This window comes from Candidozyma haemuli (genome assembly GCF_002926055.2).
Source record: "Candidozyma haemuli strain B11899 chromosome Unknown A_2014730914, whole genome shotgun sequence".
Classification (NCBI taxonomy): Eukaryota; Fungi; Ascomycota; class Pichiomycetes; order Serinales; family Metschnikowiaceae; genus Candidozyma; species Candidozyma haemuli.
In genome coordinates this window covers 599,054-618,193 of record NW_020289906.1, presented here as the reverse complement: position 1 = coordinate 618,193, position 19,140 = coordinate 599,054, and the positions used below count along the sequence as shown (strand labels likewise).

The 19,140-nt window shown below is 44.7% G+C and overlaps 7 protein-coding genes across 7 annotated transcripts; 2 read left to right on the top strand and 5 right to left on the bottom strand. All coding sequences in view use genetic code 12, as the record gives it.

Annotated features, from left to right (window-relative positions):
- Positions 1-1,315: 1,315 nt before the first annotated feature.
- On the top strand, positions 1,316-8,490 carry CHK1 (Chk1p; the record flags this gene model as incomplete). The annotated part of the gene is made up of 2 exons (XM_025484022.1): positions 1,316-5,297; positions 5,345-8,490. The coding sequence occupies 2 exons, from the start codon at positions 1,316-1,318 to the stop codon at positions 8,488-8,490; spliced, it is 7,128 nt and encodes a 2,375-aa protein (XP_025342237.1).
- A 63-nt stretch (positions 8,491-8,553) lies between these two features.
- Positions 8,554-9,231, bottom strand: GCF1 (Gcf1p; the record flags this gene model as incomplete). The annotated part of the gene is made up of 1 exon (XM_025484021.1): positions 8,554-9,231. One exon carries the CDS (start codon positions 9,229-9,231, stop codon positions 8,554-8,556), a length of 678 nt encoding a protein of 225 aa, XP_025342236.1.
- Positions 9,232-9,513: 282 nt separating this feature from the next.
- Positions 9,514-10,698, bottom strand: CXQ85_000267 (uncharacterized protein; the record flags this gene model as incomplete). The annotated part of the gene is made up of 1 exon (XM_025484020.1): positions 9,514-10,698. The coding sequence occupies one exon, from the start codon at positions 10,696-10,698 to the stop codon at positions 9,514-9,516; it is 1,185 nt and encodes a 394-aa protein (XP_025342235.1).
- A 350-nt stretch (positions 10,699-11,048) lies between these two features.
- CXQ85_000266 (uncharacterized protein) lies at positions 11,049-11,996 on the bottom strand (the record flags this gene model as incomplete). The annotated part of the gene is made up of 1 exon (XM_025484019.1): positions 11,049-11,996. One exon carries the CDS (start codon positions 11,994-11,996, stop codon positions 11,049-11,051), a length of 948 nt encoding a protein of 315 aa, XP_025342234.1.
- Positions 11,997-13,793: 1,797 nt separating this feature from the next.
- On the top strand, positions 13,794-15,458 carry TCP1 (chaperonin-containing T-complex alpha subunit; the record flags this gene model as incomplete). The annotated part of the gene is made up of 1 exon (XM_025484018.1): positions 13,794-15,458. The coding sequence occupies one exon, from the start codon at positions 13,794-13,796 to the stop codon at positions 15,456-15,458; it is 1,665 nt and encodes a 554-aa protein (XP_025342233.1).
- Positions 15,459-15,623: 165 nt separating this feature from the next.
- On the bottom strand, positions 15,624-16,478 carry PCL2 (cyclin; the record flags this gene model as incomplete). Its single annotated transcript, XM_025484017.1, has 1 exon — positions 15,624-16,478. The coding sequence occupies one exon, from the start codon at positions 16,476-16,478 to the stop codon at positions 15,624-15,626; it is 855 nt and encodes a 284-aa protein (XP_025342232.1).
- An 839-nt stretch (positions 16,479-17,317) lies between these two features.
- On the bottom strand, positions 17,318-18,553 carry VCX1 (Vcx1p; the record flags this gene model as incomplete). Its single annotated transcript, XM_025484016.1, has 1 exon — positions 17,318-18,553. One exon carries the CDS (start codon positions 18,551-18,553, stop codon positions 17,318-17,320), a length of 1,236 nt encoding a protein of 411 aa, XP_025342231.1.
- Between the last annotated feature and the right edge of the window lie 587 nt (positions 18,554-19,140).

Sequence of the window (19,140 nt, the reverse complement as noted above, 5' to 3'; positions counted from 1 at the left end):
AAAAGAGATAAAACGAAAAAATATAAAAGAAACAGAATCATAAAGAGTACAAAGATATCGACAACACATTGAAAAAATGGGAAAAAAATGGTGAAACTAGGTGGTCCCCAGGCAGCCAAAAAGAAAAACCTACCAAAAATTTTCATTTGGTATTGGCGTTGTAGTTACTTTTTTGCATTCACTTCATCCTTCACTGGCAGCCACCTACTGGCCACCAGCGCCTTATATGTATCCATGTGTACTCAATGTATTCAAGTTATTGTGTGGCCCAGTAAGCGAAGCGTCTAAACGCTCCCTCGCGCATCCAAGTAATTTCGTCCCTCGCCTCTCCAAAACACCGTACCGGAAATCCGGTTACCATAATCAGCCTCAGTGTCTCAGATTTTTTTACACAATTTTTTTTTTCCTTCCCTCTGTTTAACCCTTGCAGCAGAACAGAGCACTAAAAAACGTAACCTAAGCATGAAGCACCACCAGAATCTTAACCCCTTTCATTGTTCACTTATCAGGCCCCCAGGGTCCCTAAGCTGTATGGTCTAGGCGACAAAAAAGAAAGACACACATCTTGACATGATTCCATGGACACTTGCTACTGCTACAACTGCTGGGGCTGGTAGGGGAAGAAAAAGAGTGCAAAAGGCGAGTAGCAACCCAAGGTGCCATTAGCGGTAATGCATGGGCTCCAGGCCCAAAGAGGGTCTCGTGGGGCGCACCGAGGCCTGGCAGCAACCAGGGTATGCGAAATGGGTGCAAAAAATAAGGCCCCAGGGGATAGCTTAAGCGGATGCAAGGGAAGAAGGATAACCTAAAATATATAAACATAAAAAGTGAAAATAAAGGATTTTAGGCTTCACCCTCTGTAATGTTAGGGTCTACAGGAAACAAAAAAACCATCGCCATGGCTAGGTTGCTGAGGCGAGGCGCCAAAACTGGTCCCGCATGGTTATACGCACCAGCCCAGACAAGACACTGGAGGAGAAACCCAAGTTTCTTTTGGCTACGTTTCGATGGCAACAATTGGCGTTAAAGGTCCATGGGATAGGCTTTCTTTTTCATTTTCATACTGACGTTTAGAAGCCCTTGTCTTTTTCGTTGGGTTGCTGCAATCATTGTGACATAACGGTCTCGCAGCGCCCCATATTGCACAGGTAATCTCCCAAGCCAGCCGACATGCATCTTGGTTTCTGGATTCTTGTTACATGGAACAAAAACCGCCTGGGACCTTTCTTATCATGCAGCATCGCTTCGGGAAATTAACGTTTTCCCATTCGTACTACTTTCCTTTCCCTACTAGTTTGATCCCACTACCGTCTCTATGTCTGTTCGTTCGGAAGGCTCTTACGGCCTGAGCTACCATACATCTCTGAACGATGTGGTTCAAACGCCTAGCGAATACTCCCATTCCAGGCTTTCCTCGAACTCTTCGACGGCAAACTCGGTCCATAGGGACTCGTGGTCTAGGGATTTTCGTGGCTCTGCTCAGACTGACTCCATGGGGAAGCTTTCTACAAACTTCCTGGGCACGGTTACCTCGTCCAACACTGCTAAAGATTACTTCCCGCTGCCTACTTCAGAGCATCCCAAGAGAAAGCGCCTTGTTACCAAGGAGCAAATGCTTGCCTATAGAACTTATGTTAATGATATCAACTACACGAAGGGTCAGTCCGAATATTTGACCAACAGAGGCCTGAGGCTGCCACAGGAAGATAGAACCGCTGATTATCTCCAGGTAACGCCAAATATCGTCCCTGGCTATACTTTGACTTCCCAACTTTCGCTGCCTAGCTCAACACTGTTATTCTTTTATGCTACTGATGATTCTAACGATGCGCTGTATATCATTCGTCTTTCGCCTAATTTTGTGGAATCGGTTCCTGTTGCTCGCTTTTTGAACGAATGGTACCTTACTTCATGCTCAAACCCGCCACTTCATCATAGACCCTGGTGTAACCACCTTGCAGCCAACAAATATGTGCCTCTTGGAAGGTTTAACTTACTAAGCGATGAATCTCGCGAGAACTTACGTACTCCAATTACCCTACCAAAAGGCCTACCGGGTGTCTTATACCCGCTAGAGGTATTCAACGTCCACCTGAACAGCGATGATGTGCACCAGCGCCGTATCGGGTTTGTCTACCCTAACTATGACTACAAAACGATTAAGGAATTTCACGCAGATAAACCTATCGAGAAGACTAACAGCGATAATAGCTCCCTTAACTGCAGCATACGTTCAATGATTTCGGAAATGTCTATTGGTGAGAAGTCCCTGAACCGTAATATCACGAGAAACTTAGGTACCGGTGTCTTTGACGACTTGGCAAACAGAGTCAGCCAGCAACCTAAGGATAGAATTTCCATCATCAGTATCTTGACTGATATGATCTCTGTGGCTACAACGTTGGCTGTGTGTCACGAGTTGGGTATCGTCCATAATGCTATCACAAGCAACTCTATCTTGAGAGCTGCTAACTTGCCGGGTCATTTGGATCCCAAGGAACACACAGTTGTTTTGACAGGATGGGATTTTGCTTTCTCTATTTGCGTCGAAGATTCGACTTCTAGTTATAGGAAAAGCAATATTGCTGACATTCCAGACTTTTTGCCTTACATGTCTCCAGAGAATTCTGGCGAGACGACTTGTTTGGTCGACTATAGAACTGATTTTTACTCCGCAGGTATTGTGCTTTACGAATTGATTGTGGGATGCCAACCGTTTCAATCAGATAACCCAGTTAGGATCAGAAAAATGCATATTTCTCAAAGGGCTATCCCGCCTCTGATCTTGGGCCAGGGTTGGATTAGTGAAGACTTGAACGATATTATCATGAAATGCTTGGAGAAAGACCCCGCGGATAGATACAACAATGCTCATGCCTTGATCAGTGATTTGAAGGAAGTCAGGAATGATTACTTAAGGTTGCATAACATGGAGCGTGGCGAGGATGACCTGGAGCTACCACTCATTTACGATAATGTGGAGTTACACAAGGATCGCAATGCTATTCCCTTACTTCATAGCACTATTGCTAAGTTGAAAGAGACGCCTTGGCGTGAACAAGTTTTCAAAGCGTTCAAGGAGAAACATGAGGGTATTCATTTTATCGTCATGAAAGGTGATACTGGTGTTGGAAAGTCTACTTTACTTCAAGAACTCAAAAACGTTGCCGTCTCGAATTACAATTTCTGCATTTCTTGGTCATATAACTGCGCTGATATCAACGTGACACCTTACAAATCAGGAATATCGGCTATTCAAAGTATTGTGAGACAAATTTTAGCATCTTCGAAGGAGAATATTGCTGAATGGAGACACAAATTCACTTCCGAAATTGATACTGACTTAAGTATCCTTTATTCAGCCATTCCAGAGTTGAAGATACTCTTAGGACCAAGATATCAGAGTATCAGAAACTATCGTCCCGCCCAACTGGAAAGTGACAGCTTGCTTGACGTTGGGACCGAGACTGACACAAGTGAACGTGTACTGGATGATAGCAACCCTAGGCTAGGAAATTTGCCTGGCTTTGATCAGCACTCATTGAATATAGAGATGAAACTCAAGTATATCATCAAACGTGTTTGGTCTTTGGTTGGACCCAACGGCGTTACTCTCATACTTGATGATATTCAATGGGCTAACCTAGAGGAAGTGTTTTTCTTAAAAGAGGTTTCCAGTTTCTGTACCTTGAATGAGGATCCTCTCAATATCAAGGTGGTTTGTGGATACCGCACTGGTGAACCTTCTTCACAGAGGGATGAGCCAATTATTCATTACGATGACTTGATACAGCTGCTTGACCTTCCACTGTGCAAGCTAAGCGAGTTCGCTTTGGAAGCGCCGTCTGAAGCTCATTATGCTGAGTTTATCGGAGATAACAATTTCGGGCCAGGTCGTTCACTTCCAACTGAGGAAGGTAATTTTGTGACTACATTGTATAAGGCTACCGATGGAATCTTTCTTCGCTATAACTATCTCATGAGGACCCTTCATTTGCGAGCTCCAGACTCAGGTATTAACCTTGACATCATGCAAGATGTTTTGAACACAAAGCAGTTCCCCCTTCCGATGGCAGATATAGTAGATGATTACCTCAATATTGCAATCACGGAAGATTCGAGAGAACTTTTAAAGTTTGCAGCTATCATAGCCTCAAACGGGTTCTTTAGCTTTGCCGATTTAATGATTGTTACAGCCAAGTCGATGAGTGAAGTCAGTGCACTCTTGTCAGAATGTCTTGAGTCAAGAGTTCTTGTTCCATCTGGAATCTTTTATAAAATTCCTTTCCATCTCATAAGTAAGGAAGACTTTCCATTCGATTTCAGTGATTCTATGATTTGGGAAATGGCAACAAAGGCAAAGTATCATTTTGATCACGATGCTATCCAGGTTCATCTTTTAACCGAGTTAGAAATTGCTGGTAAATGGCATAATTACCATAGAGTGAGTGGCTTACGGTATCAAAAGAAGTTGTCAAGCGATGTTAATGTTGATATCACTAGCAACTTGGTTGTCGCTTACCATTTGCTTCTCTCGGAACCGAATGCAAGTGACAAGGATCTGGACAGTTATTATGAAACTTTTATCACTGGTGGCCGTTATGCCCTTGCCACTTCTAATCTTCCACTTGCGTTGAGATTTTTCTCTTACTCGACGAGATTTATTGCGCCCAACGACAGGAGAAGTCAACTTCGAAACCTTCTTACCATTTGTCAAGTGCATTTCCATATTGGAAACTTCTCCGAATGCGCTAGCCTAATTCAGCAAGCAGAAGAGAAGTATGGCTCTGATAGCAATAGCTTCTTGTACCTTAAAGTTAAGTGCTTGTTTCATATGAAGCATTTCAGGAAGGGAATGAGAACCATATTGAAAGGCCTTGAATCGCTTGGCGTCGAAGTATCTGGCGATCCTCAGAAGTGTGAAGAGATTGCGGATAAGTTCATTAATCAAGCGCCTCTTTCAGTTGCAGATATAAGAGCAATGAAGGATCTTCGGCCGTCGAATAATCAAAGGTTTAAATTTATTGTTGACTTGATTCTGGACGCCATAACGCCAACATATATTTTAGGAATGTCACATTTAAGGATGGCGTTGTTGTCTCAGTTGATTCGTCTTATGAATACGCATGGTGTAACTGCAAACTGTGCTATCCCTTTGATCCATCTTGCTAATTACTTCGTTCAGCCGAATGTGAGGAACAATACAGCCAAAGCTATTGAATTATGTGACGTGGCTTTGTCCTTCGTGAACAACTTTGGGGATCAAGTACTGAGCTTACCAACGAAATTTATGAGACGTTCGTAACATTGATGGCTTCCTTCAAACATACTACAACCGAGCTAGTCAAGTTTTCCGAAGGGTTCAACACTCAAGATGCTTCACTCATGAAACCAAGTGGCTCTTGCATGACTGTATTTGTCACAGCTTCAAACTTCCTTTTGTCTTTCTTGACAAATTCAACACATCCTTCAACATTCAAGCAACTGATGACTTTTGCAAACGACGATGACAACATGATTTCACAGGGCGCTTTAGGTTTGTGGACAGAGGATATCAGCTATAAATCCTACAAAGAGAAGTATACCAAGCTCACAGCTCAACAGAGACCAGATTTGGAATTTGTCTACTTGGCAAATGCAGTTATTTGGCTTACCTCAGAGGGAAGATACAAAGAAGCGGCAGAAATTGTTTTGGACCGTTGTTATCATGTCCTGAGGAGATTGCCTATTTCGATATTTCACTTGGAGTTTTACTTTTACGCTGGCGTCTCATTATGCTTGGGTGCTGATTCTATGCCTGGTACAGCATCCCTAGCATTGGCAGCAAAGATATTGAGGATGTTTGACCTATGGTCCGACGTTTGTCCTCCTAACTTCGAAACGAAATTGGCCATCCTCACCGCTTGTTACAGTTGTACCCAAAAGAATAGGTCATCTTTGACCATTCTTGATAACTTTGAGGTCGCTATAGATGCCGCAAATAAAGCTACTCGTTGGATAGAGGCCTGTTTGGCAAATTACTTATGTGCTAGATGGCTAGTCAAGACCTCAGAAAGTAAGAAAAGGATAACTTATTACGCCCAAAATGCCCTTTCTATCGCAGCAACACTTAAGGCCGATAGGCAAGTTACACGGTTGCAAAATGAATTCTCTTCGGCTTTTGACAGCTTCAATTGGGCCGGAGTTTCAGTCTTCTCTGATGGCCCGCAAGCCAACCAGAGATTGCCACATCTGCTTAATGATCAGCTTCAGCACATCTTTGCGGAAAGTAAATACCGTGGCAACGCCCCTCCACCACTTCCAAGGCAGGAAAGTAACGCTAGTGTGAATGGTAACCAGGAGCCCAACTTGATGCTCAGAGGTTCTACGAACGACTTACCTACACAATCTGAGCTTACAAAAGCAATCAAGCTTTGCTTGACGATTTCAGAATCTTCGGATATTGATTCTATTGTTACCAGCTTACTTGAAAGTGCCATTCTTTTCTCGAATGTTGATTATGGTGCCATTGTTCTCAACCTCAATCTGACTGAGCCAATCATCAAAGCCATTGGAACGTTGAACAACTTGTACAAGTTTGATGATGAGCCACTAGGATTCAGAACGGACTTGGTTCCTTATTCCGTCATCGTTCATTCTTTACTTATGGGCGAAGCGATAAATAAGGACGAGAATCCGGCGCTTTTCGATTCAAAGTTCGGTTCAGACCATTACTACCTTCACAACCCTTGTTCATCTGCACTTTGCATTCCTATAAAGAGTTCGACTGTACTTGGTGCAATCTATTTGGAAAGACATGCTTTACCAAATGAAGTTCCGCAGAGCGCTCCTCATTTCCATTCCAGAAAGATTGACTTGATTGACTTGCTTTGTTCCCAGGCAGCTGTATCTTTCAGCAAGTCTTTGGTTTATTCTCAGATGGAACTTGCTAAGAAAGCTGCTGAAGATGCAACAGCAGAGAAAGCTAGTTTCTTGGCCAACATGTCTCACGAGATCAGGACTCCGTTCAATTCGCTTTTTGCATGTTCGCTCTTCTTGTTGGACACCTCCTTGACCGATGCTCAGAGAGAATATGTGGAAACTATTAAGAGCTCTGCTCTCGTCACTCTCAGTATCATTGACGGTATCCTTGCATTCAGTAAGATCGAGCATGGCTCCTTCAACTTGGATTGTGCTCCATTTGATTTGAACTCGTGTGTGGAAAGTGCAATTCAAGTAACTAGTGAGCAGACTAGCAACGAAAATCTCGAGATTGTCTTCTACAATAATTGTCCAAATATTGTTGAAGTACTTGGTGACAGTACCAGGGTTCGTCAGATCATCATCAATTTGGTGGGTAATGCCGTCAAGTTTACCATGGAAGGCTACATCAAGATAAGTTTAGAATCAAAGCATATCAGTGAAAACAGATATGATCTCAAGCTTACAGTCGAGGACACTGGTATCGGAATTCCTGCCAATTCCAAGTCGAAGGTCTTTGGTGCCTTCTCTCAAGTGGACGGTTCATCGCGTCGTGTCCATGGTGGCTCTGGTCTCGGTCTTGCCATCTCCAAAAAGTTAGTCGATATCATGAATGGATCTATCCATTTTGAAAGTGTTGAAGGTGCTGGAACTACATTTTACTTTACCTGTCCTTTCGAAGTTAGCAAAATCGAGGAACATATTGACATTAAACGTCAGAAGGTTGCGCTTGTCGCTGGTGATTGCTTACGCAGAGATGCCTTTTCTAAGCAGCTTACTTATCTTAACGCTGACCTTCTGAGTTTTAATAAGGCGGAAGATTTCAATGAGCTGCCACTCGGCTACGATATTGTTTTTGTCCATGACAGTTACTTAAGTCAACTCAGCAAGTCCATTGAAAAGCTCAAAGGAACGGCTACTCACATTCATCTCATCACTGAATTCGGGACACCGGTGTCTCATCTCAACCTTCAAGAGCTAGGCATCAGTTCTATTCTCTTTGCGCCTATGAGAAGATCGAGAGTTGAAGAAATTTTGAGAGGGAGTTATCAAGAGCCTGGCCAGGTGAAGCCCAAGCAGCAGGGCACTGGTTCAACGCCTATATTGGGAGAAACGTATCCCCTCAGAATATTACTAGCTGAAGATAATGCTATTAACTTGCGTGTTGCCCTGCAGCATTTGAAGAAGTTGGGTTATGTCGCTGACCATGCCAAGGATGGTGTTGAAGTTCTCGAAAAGTGTGATGCCATGCTAGAATCTGGAGGAAAATATGACGTTATATTCATGGATATCCAAATGCCTAGGAAAGATGGTATCACAGCAACGATTGAACTTAAAGAGACCTTTATTATCGGAGGACATGTCAATTCGTTACCTGAAATCGTTGCACTCACGGCTAATGTTGCAGGTGAGGACCGTGACAAGTGCCTCAATTGTGGAATGACAGACTTCATTTCAAAACCTATTCTTCCGGAAGAGCTTAGAAGAGTACTTACGAGGATAGGCATGCAAAAAAAAGCATTACAATGATCATATAGACTATCAAGATTAATGAATACACTTTTAGATAAAAAGACATTCGTGACTTTTCGCTTATGGAGGGCCATGCTCGCGGAAGACCTTAAGTCTGTGTTCCCTCCAAGCCTTCAAGGCTTGCTTATACTTCTCCATACTGTCATCCTTGATACCATACGATTCCTTCTCTTGCTTAGATAACTGTTTCCATTGACTAGCCAAGGTCTTCAGCACAGAGATAAAACTGTCACCATCGAACCAGTTCTCCCTCACAAAAGTGGAGTACGCGTTTGCAGGTCTCTTTGGCTTTGGTGTGTAAAGCTTGATACGCTGCTGGTTACGTTCTTCGGCCTTCTTGGCGTACAGCTGCTTCTCGCTATCCGAGAGCGATGTCCAGCGAGGCACAATTTCGTCCACACGGGCACCATTACCAGCGTTCTCCTTGACAAAAATGTTCAACCCGCTAATGTGTTTGACAGGACGGTATGCCTTATCCTCGGCAGCTCTTTCCTTATTAAGCTTCTTGTGGTTCTTGACAGTTTCCTTGTGAGCCTTGACCAAGTCTCTCAAGACTTTCTTTTCTTTGCGGAGCTGAGCTGTCAAGTCCAGGACCTTTCTCTTCTCACTCCTGATACCATCTACTTCCCTCGAGCTTGACTTGGCGAAAGCAACAGCGGAGTACATAAAGGTTCTCATCGAGGCGACCCCAAGAGGGGCGGCCAAAGTTCTCAAAGCACCAATTCTTGAAGACAACATTAATATTATCCTTGAACAATTGACTAGACCAGGAGATAAACACGGTTTGTTTTGGTTGCGTCTCTTGAGGTGATACTGGGAAGCACACGACCGGAGTGGCGCGATCTACTATGTGCTCCTTAACACTCTTTTGGTACATTATGCGGCACCAGATGATATGCTGGAAATCTTCTAGATAAACAAAGTATATTCAATGTAGCCTATAGAAGGCAGGGTGGGATTGTGGGTGATCGCTGCTGCAATCGTAAATGTATAAAATCGGACACTTTTAACGTCTTCCTATTAAAGCGCCTGTTGGAGGAATTGAGTGAACCTCTTGAGGCAGTAATTTCTCTCATCGGTAAGCTGTTCTGCGCTTGTAATAGTGTTGTTTTCTATCTTCTTGAGCAAGTTCTTCTCAAACAAGAAAATACTGATGTGGTAGCCCTGGGGCTCTACGAATACACTGGTATTCTCTGTCTCGTAGGAATAGAACTCAGGCCCAAGCTCTTCGTCGCTATAGGTATGACCAAACCAGTCTATACCTAAGGCGTACTTTGCCCACCAGAGACATTCGTCTCTTAAGGTTTCGCTCTCACCACATATCATGAATATTTTCCTTTCGGGATCATTAAATGTGGGGATATCCGACCAGTCACTCTCAAGGGCTGGTAACTTCGACATAGGAGAAACCAGCAACTTCTTGCGGTCTATATCACCAAATAGCATCTGCTTCTCAATCTCACTGGAAGCCGGGAAAGGGATGATGTCTTCACTAGAACAGGTGCGTAACGACGAGGTCTCTGGGATAGTCTCCTCGTCTGGATAAAGATTCAACCAAGGTGAGACAACCATGAGTTTCAAAGGGTAATCCTCCTTGGGAGCGTTCTTTTCCTTCAAATGCTGAGTAAGGCAAATAGCCAAGTTTCCGCCGGCGGAGTCGCCTATAAGACCGACGTTTCTATGCAAATCAAGCACCTTGTAGTAAGTCTCATAGAGCTGAGTCATCTGCGTTGGCATGGTGTGGCCATCACAGGTCAAGCCATAGTCTAAGATCAAGATAGAACACTTTGCCCGTTTCTCTGGAGGCAAGAGCAAGTAGCTTTCTATCAATCCACTGACCTGGTTAGGACCAAGCTGAGAAAAGAAGCCACCTCCATGGCAATAAATGAAGACAGTGTCATCTTCCTTCAAGTCAGGCTGCTTAACGAGCCAATACGAGTTGTCATCAAACTGCGTGTTATACCCTGGAAGCTGGCTTGTAGCCTTCGGATAGCTGGACTTCACATTACGAAGAACATGTGCAACCGACTTAAAGTTGAGGAAGCGAAAGCGTCTCTTATCCATAGTCATGACAGACTTGATCGCAACGATCTCCATAATCACCTTAAGGTTATTGGAATACTTGCCAAAACCTGAAAGGTCACCGTTGAAGAGGTATGAGGAGGCATACCAAGCAGCCAGAAACGGTAGTTTACCAAGGCCCATGTTTTTTTGCAAAAGAAGGTGTAGTAAAAAGAAGTTTCATCCTTATCGGTACGATGATGGTCCCATTAAATAGAGGGTGCATACATTTTCCGTACGCATACCATAATAGGCAGGAGGGGCGGCTCACGGTAAGAGCAAAAGAAACGAAACAGGCTATGTAATGCTACCAATATACAATAAAAAAAGAAAACCAACCATTTGTTCATAAACTAGAAAAACTAGAAATTGCAGATATTTACTGTGTACCAGCAACATCTGCTCGTCACAGCCCTTTAGTTGCTTTTTGGCGGGGTGCGTTTTGATTGCATGCTTGACGTGAATGCAGGGATTTTGCAACCAGTTTGCAGCCATCATCTTACTCTAAAGTTGAAAGCTTTACCATTTTCACATTCCTTTTTCGAAACGTAAAGATCATCCACGTCGTTTGGACATGCCCACCACCAAGAGTCGCCGTTGAAAAGGAGGTACCCGTTCTTGACGTCAAAGTATGGCAGGGCCTTCTCATGGCCATCAGGAGCCACTTCTCCCATCTCTCCGTTGTCACGAACAATAACGTCACGACCATCAGAGTCAGTTAAGGACTTGCCGTCATCCTGGAACAGGAACTTCACCTCCTTGCCAGACTTTCTGGAAAGGGAGTACACGTGAGGGTGCAAGTCAAACTTCTTGATCTTAGTCCAGTGCCAGAACCAACCGCGGTTCTTACTGACAGTAAGAGAGAACTCCTCACCGTTTTTTGGCTTGGGTTCTTGGATCGAGGCTGGGTTGGTGTTCAGAGGATCGTAGATGGCACCTCCAGCGTTAGTAGGTTCTCTTTTGGCGATGGTGGTATGTGGACTCTCACTTGCAGAGGAGGATTCAGGTTCTTCTCCTGGCCAGTGGAAGCGGTCTGGGTGGTATCCAAACGAAAACTTCTTACCGACAGCCTGAAGGGCAACACCAGTGTAGTCAGAACAAGTACCGTTGAACTGGACCCTTCCGTGGTCGTCAGGACAGATTCCAAACGATGGCTCGTCGTTGTAGGCCAAACGGTCAGCATCCAAAGAGAAGGCCTTCTCAGCAGTGTCGCTAAACACAAACCAACCATCCTCAACGGTAAGGTACTTCTTGGAGTTCTTGTCTGCCAAAGAGCCATCGTCGTTAAGAACCCACTTGATTTCACTCCCACCAGCATATACAACCTGGCCTGAAGACAGACCAAGACGACCACCCTGGTAGGGAGTACCTGACCTGAGAGTCATGATCTGGAAAGTCAGCGCTGCTGCTGCTGTAGTAGCGTAAAGAATAGAGAGCTTCATATCTGATGAGTAAAGAATGTGACGAAGAACCCTGGCTTTATATATCCAGCCAAAGCCTCTGTAACCAAAGGTTCACCCTCTAAGCCATGGTCCGTGATTTTTGTCCTTGTTGCCAAACGTAATCTACCCCAAACGAGCCGACTAACATTCAGCAACAGATTTGTGCATGACTACAGCTGCTGTTTTCTTTGCGCTACCTTAGTTTGATTGGTTGTGGAGTGGTACCTACTGGCATGAGGGACATACCGCGTCAAGGAAGTAGGCTTTGTTGTAAGGAACCCAAATAAACAAGCGAAAGCGCATGCAAGCGACACAGGGTAAAAAAAAGGGGCACAGTTTGGCCAAGAAAAATTATGGAGGAACATGTAGTAGTCTAATTCGTCAAGCGTTCCAAGTTTGGAATGACGTATGTTGAGAGTCTACCACATTTTCGCAGCCACTCTGAGTTGGTGACGATCCCATCGATTTGGAACAGACCAGTGCAGGTGACAGCAGGAAGCGTATTCTACCTTTTTATAGAAGGTATGTTGATATCTGACGGAATCTTATAAGTTGTTCCTACTGTTCTGTAGAATTTCAGCACTGGAGGGTATGAACGCATAGCCTAGCGCTTGGACAGATTGGGCTAGCCCATGTAAAACGTCGTTTCATTTACGTCAAAGCATGGACCATGCAAAGAAGTTTTTGACGAAGGGTGGTTAATTACAGGCATTGCGGATCGGTCAGCCTTTCGATTCGATACGTTAGTCTTGTCATCGGCATTAGCATGGGAGCTACTGTCTTTGTGAACTCCTCGTGGGCTCCCCTTGGGCGGTTCGTCGCAAGCAGGTTCTGGTCTTTGGGCCATTCTAGATCCTTTAGAACGGTTCTGGTAACCCGATATTCCACTTTCATAGCCAGTGGTAGCCCTTTTGGTAAGTCTTTTGATGATCTTCTGTGGCCCTTTCGGCTAGATATGCCAGGTCGTCAATTGAAGTAGCCGACTGTTTCTTTGCTAATTTACTCTGAGGGATTGCTTTACGGCGTAAATTTGCAACGATGGACAAAGGAATAGTGGCTAAGATCTATTCTCATGTCGTCAAGCCTTCTCTATCTTCTTGTGTAACTGCCCCCTTTCTCGTCAACGGGATGAAGTGGTATGACACAAAATTCATTATAACAATTGGAAAGAAACCGGGAGTGAATAAGGATATATAGGCTTAACCGAGTTCTCGAAATACCTCCAAATGCGGATAAGAGCATCCCTTTGCAGTAAGTGGCAGACCATTGACAGCCTCGGGCGCCAAAGGAAGCCCTCCACTCGAGAACTCGTTGCCAACCAGGTTTTTTCAGGCTTTCTTGCTCTTCTGTACTCCTGATGAATAGTGTTGATGTTGATTGACTCGCAGCCAATCCTATTAGAAGAGCATTCACTCTACGCTTTGGTTAAACACGTCATTAAGGAAGAAGAAGCACTTAGTAAAGACAATTTATGAAGTTTCAGAAATAATTAAGTACTTTCAGGAGCTAAAAATGGTAGGTCTCAGGTCTTCGTTCCATAACCTTCTCAACTGTGATGGACTAAGTCTGATACATAGTTACCACATCTCCACGTCAAATTCGAGCATTAACTATAGAACAATTTCAAATCAGATCACGTCACCATCAAATTAAATAAACATATATTAACGCTTCATTCTCTTCACCTTCTCTGTCTGTCTCCCACTATGGACCTTGAACGTCGTGCCCGCGCCAAATCACTCCAACTGAATCTGTATTTTTCGCTCCACCTTCACCAAACCAATCCAACCATCAATCATGTACTCGGCTGCTCGCTCAGATACCCTTTTCTTGGGCGGAGAAAAAGTCAGCGGTGATGATATCAGAAACCAGAATGTCATGGCTGCACTTTCGGTCGCCAATGTGGTCAAGTCTTCCCTTGGACCAGTTGGTTTAGACAAAATGCTAGTAGATGACATTGGTGACGTGACTGTTACGAATGATGGTGCCACCATTTTGGCGCTTTTGGATGTCCAGCACCCGGCTGGTAAGATTTTGGTCGACTTGGCCCAGCAGCAGGATCGTGAGGTCGGTGACGGTACTACGTCGGTTGTTATTTTCGCTTCTGAGTTGTTGAAGAGAGCCAACGAGTTGGTCAGAAACCAGGTCCATCCAACCACTATTATCACAGGTTACAGATTGGCTTTGCGTGAAGCTATTCGTTATGTTAACGAGGTGCTTTCCCAGTCCGTCAGCGACTTGACTAAAGACACGTTGGTGAGCATCGCCAGAACATCCATGTCGTCAAAGATCATTGGATCTGACTCTGAATTCTTCGGTAACATGGTCGTGGATGCCATGTTGGCTGTTAAGACCACTTCTCCAAAGGGAGAGACGAAATACCCTGTCAAGGCTGTTAACATCTTGAAGGCTCATGGTAAGTCTTCCACCGAATCCATGTTGGTGGATGGTTACGCTCTTAACTGTACTGTCGCTTCTCAGGCTATGAACAAGTCTGTCAAGAACGCCCGTATTGCTTGTTTGGACATTAACTTGCAGAAGGCTCGTATGGCTATGGGTGTCCAGATTAACATTGAAGATCCAGACCAGTTGGAAGAAATCAGAAAGAGAGAGTACGGCATTATCATTGAAAGAATTAAGAAGATCATCAATGCAGGTGCCAATGTCGTTCTTACAACTAAGGGTATTGATGATCTCTGTTTGAAGGAGTTCGTCGAGGTTGGCGCTATTGCTGTAAGAAGATGCAAGAAGGAGGACTTGCGTAGAATCGCTCGTGCTACTGGTGCCACCCTTGTTAGCAACTTGTCCAACTTGGAGGGTGAAGAAACTTTCGAATCCTCTTACTTGGGTTACGCTGACGAGGTTGTTCAGACCAGAGTTAGCGACGACGAATGTATCTTGGTCAAGGGTACGAAACAGCACTCTTCGTCTTCTATCATCTTGCGTGGTCCTAACGAGTACTCTTTGGATGAGATGGAGAGATCGATTCACGATTCCTTGTGTGTTGTGAAGAGAACCTTGGAGGGCGGTAACGTTGTCCCAGGTGGTGGTGCAGTCGAAGCAGCTTTGAACATATACTTGGAAAACTTTGCTACTACTGTTGGCTCAAGAGAGCAGCTTGCAATTGCAGAGTTTGCTAACGCTCTATTAGTTATTCCAAAAACATTGGCTGTCAATGCCGCAAAGGACTCATCCGACTTGATTGCCAAATTGAGAACATATCACGCAGCTTCCCAAACGGCGTTGCCTACAGACGTGAAGAGAAAGAAGTACAAGAACTACGGTTTGGACTTGCTCAACGGTAAGATCGTCAACGAGACGCTACACGGCGTCTTGGAGCCTACAGTTTCGAAGGTCAGATCGTTGAAATCAGCTTTGGAAGCATGCATCTCTATCTTGAGAATCGACACGATGATTACGGTGACTCCAGACCCACCAAAAGAGGACCCTCACCAGCACTAATATAATGTTTATAGAAAGCCGGGTTTCAAGTAACAGCTACGACGAGATCATTTCAATGTGTATATTGACCCTCCAGGGTGGAATTAAACGGGGTATTTAAAAAAGCGTCCCAAATAAATAGTGTTCAAGAAGTGAAGATAAAAATGCAAAAAGATTAGGGCCGATCTAGACAACAGCAGAAGGCAAAAGTCCGCCTGAGCGTACTGATGTGTCTGTGGTCTTGTAGAAACTGTTCTTGTGCATCTGGTTAAGTGCAGTTGACAGTCTTGCAGCTAAAGGCATTCTGCTGCTGGAAGGAGCCATGTAAGCTGGATCGTTTTCAGAAGCAAGGTTTTGGGAGCTCGAAGCAGCACTCCTAAGGGAATAGTTGGAAGCAGAAAAGATGGAACTCTTGGAGGAAGAACGAGACGAGGCAAGCGAGTTGCTGGAGTAGAAGCTCGACATGCGGTAGTATTCTGATTTGGCGTTGCACTCGAGTTCGTGCTTTCTCTGGAGGTCCTTTTTGATTCTGGTAAGGAAAGGTTGCAAAGCAGCCACGAGTTCCTGCTCATCGACATTCAAGTTCCACTTTAAAATGCCAATAAGTTCACGTTCAGCCGAGTTGACATCCTTATTGGACAAGAGACCGTCAGTGTACTTTGTCCAGTGCTTATTCAACGGACTGGAATCATTAAGGGATTTGGCACTCAAGATGAGAGAAGCCAAAAAGATACGGTGGCGGGTGGTTTCAATACCCACAGCGTTGCCTGGCAAAGCATTTCTGAGTCTGTTCAAGTATACCAAGGCAGCCATGAGAGTGGGCGTTTGCACATTTGAATATTCAATCAACTTGGAAATAAACTGGGTCAAAGGAACCGCCTCTTTGGTCACAGGAGTAACAACCATCAGGCCCTGAAGGCTTTTAGGATTGACAACAGGCTTCACCTGGATGACAGAACACGTAGTGGCAGCCAAAAACTCAACCATTTCTTGAGACACTGGTTGTCTGGAGAAGACCTTAAGAGCTTCGTAGTCCGACATGTGGAAAAAAAAGTGAAAAATTATATGTTGATGAAGGAAGGGGAAGGGGAAGATTAAGGCCAGTGTTGGGGTTTGGAAGTTGGTTGAACGGTTGTTGTGGAAGAAAAAAAAACAAGTTATGAACAAGTATGAAAGGAATCGAAAGATATATAATTTCCAAGGAACGGGAGCATTGTCACTTTTTATTTCCCAGTTTAGGCACCGCCGCAGAAAGAGTTATATTCCTCGACAGGATTTCGCAGCCATTCTTAGCGTGTTTTCTGCGTCCAGGAGAGACGCGGTTCAAACAGGCACGCGGCAGGGATGAGCCATTATTAGATGGAACGGGGCGTTACTGTAAAGTTTAAAGGCACGGGTTTTTCTGGAACATACAGGTGATTTGCATGTTTGGTTAGGTATAGTTTCCTGTCAGAGAATATTGGGATCTGCCTTGTGGTTTAGAGGCGTCTTTGGGGCGGTTTTGTGAGGAGTGAGGTACTCTTTTTTGTGGTGAAAGTACTTAATTAAATGGCTGCAAATCACTGGGCGCGAATAACGCCATAGTGCGCAAATTAGCCAGGAGGAGAATATTAAATAGCACAAATGAAATGGGAAGAAGGGGGAGCAGGTGGTAAAGGGACCCAAGGAAGGAAAGGTTGATTTTCGATGAAAGCAGAAAATGGGTCGTCAGCAAAGGTAGGTTGGTGTCTTTAGACAATGGAGTGATCGGTTGGATGTCCCCGTGGGCGGTGAGGCTCTTGTCTTGTGCGCTTTGTGTTCATTCTGCCCTGCGGCGTCCAGATACCGTTCAGGTTACTACTATGACAATGTGAGTTCCTAATCAAGTAAATTCATACATTCTAGGTGGCCTGGTGATCTGGATAGTAGAAGAAAGAAAGCGCCACCACAAGGTACGTGCTCAAAAGCATGGCTCCCTCCAACCAGTTGGACTCGCCATCGAGAATCACCAAGTTGGTGATGAAGACAGAAACGAACATGACTGCCGTTTCAAAAGTAGAAAAGTATAACGACATTGGAACGTCGATGATCCAGCCAATGATCACCATGAATGGTGTCACGAAGAGTGCAATTTGCAACGACAGGCCCACGGCAACACCAATGGCCAAGTCCATCTTATCCTTCATTGCAACAATCACCGCAGTGGCATGTTCAGCAGCGTTACCGACAATAGGAATGACGATCAAACCAATAAACGTCTTGGAAAGTCCCAGCAGCTCTACAATGTCATCAATCGAGCCCACCAAGAGGTCTGCTGAAAAGGAAACAAGCACTGTAGCAATGACAAGCACTGCAAGTGATCCGGTAATGGTCAAGTGTTCAGAATCAGCCTTGGTAACAGTACCCTCTGGTGGAAGACTCGAAGTAATGATACCATCGTCCTCTTGCGACTGCTCTTCAAAGAGAGCCTTGTGAGTTCTTAATTGGAAAACCAAGTATAAAATGTAAAGCACAAGCAAAATAATGGCTACGCCACGCGAGAGGCTCAAGATCTTCAAATCAGCCTCCGAGTCTGGATCTGGGAACTTGGACTTTCCTTCTGAGGGCACAGACGCGTGGAAAGCAGCAGGAAGCAAAAGGCCAGCCGTAGCCAATGCCATCAACGAGGACATGGTCTGGGCCACCGTTTGGTTAAACGTTTGCTGCACACGAGTAATACCACCAGCAATAAAGCAGCATCCCAACACGAGCAATGAGTTGGACAAGATCGAACCAAGCATCGAAGCCTGGACAATACGAACCTGGCCATTTGCCAAGGCAATGATTGAAACAATCAATTCGACAGCATTGCCAAAAGTAGCATTCAACAAACCGCCAATGGTCTCACCCGTATGTTCAGCCAACTCTTCCGTAGCATAAGCAAGCACAGAAGCCAAAGGCACAATGGCAAAGAAATTGAGCCAGAACACAGCGTTCAGGCCCCAATCCAACCCTCCAGCAACAAGCCCCAAGGGCACGAACACAAGGAGGTAATTGACCGGCGAGGAAAGCAAGGTCAGCTTCAAAGTAAAGATAGCTGAATCCTTGAAGCTCGTACGCGTGGCTGGACGTCTGCCTAGAAGGGGAGCTTCAGACATGGCAGGCTAAGATGGAAGGGAATAAATTTAGCAAAAAACGAGCCTGTTTTTGTCAATTGACGAACTCGTGTGTTGTATATAGCTGGTTTTTGCCGTATACACTGCCTTTTTTTTTTTAGCGTATCTGCCCCACGAGCTGATGCCTGGCTGTCTGTGCAGTCGACGAGAGACATTTTGGCCGTTTTGAATCACAAAAAGGCTGATGAAGAATTGGGAAAAGGTAAGTCCAGAGGGGAAGAGCAGTGTGAGTAGCCGTTGGGTATGGAGGGGTGGTTTTTGTCTTGGGTTGAGTTTAAATCGTCCCCAGTGGTTATGATCTTCATTTTACAGATCTGCTTCTGGCATGTATCTGCAGTGAAGTCAATGGCTGCGAAAAACCAGGCACCGACCAAGGCACGTTCTACCGAGCTGCAGCTATAATAGAAGAATGAATGACAACAGTGGATTGGCTATATAGACTACGCTCTTCGTGGATGAACGTCTCCTTGATTGAGCCTCACGCGAGTTCTAAATTAATGCGTGCTTTTTTTTTTTTTTGTGGTTCCTTTTTTTCCAGTCTTCTTTCCAGCATTTGGATAGGAGTAGGT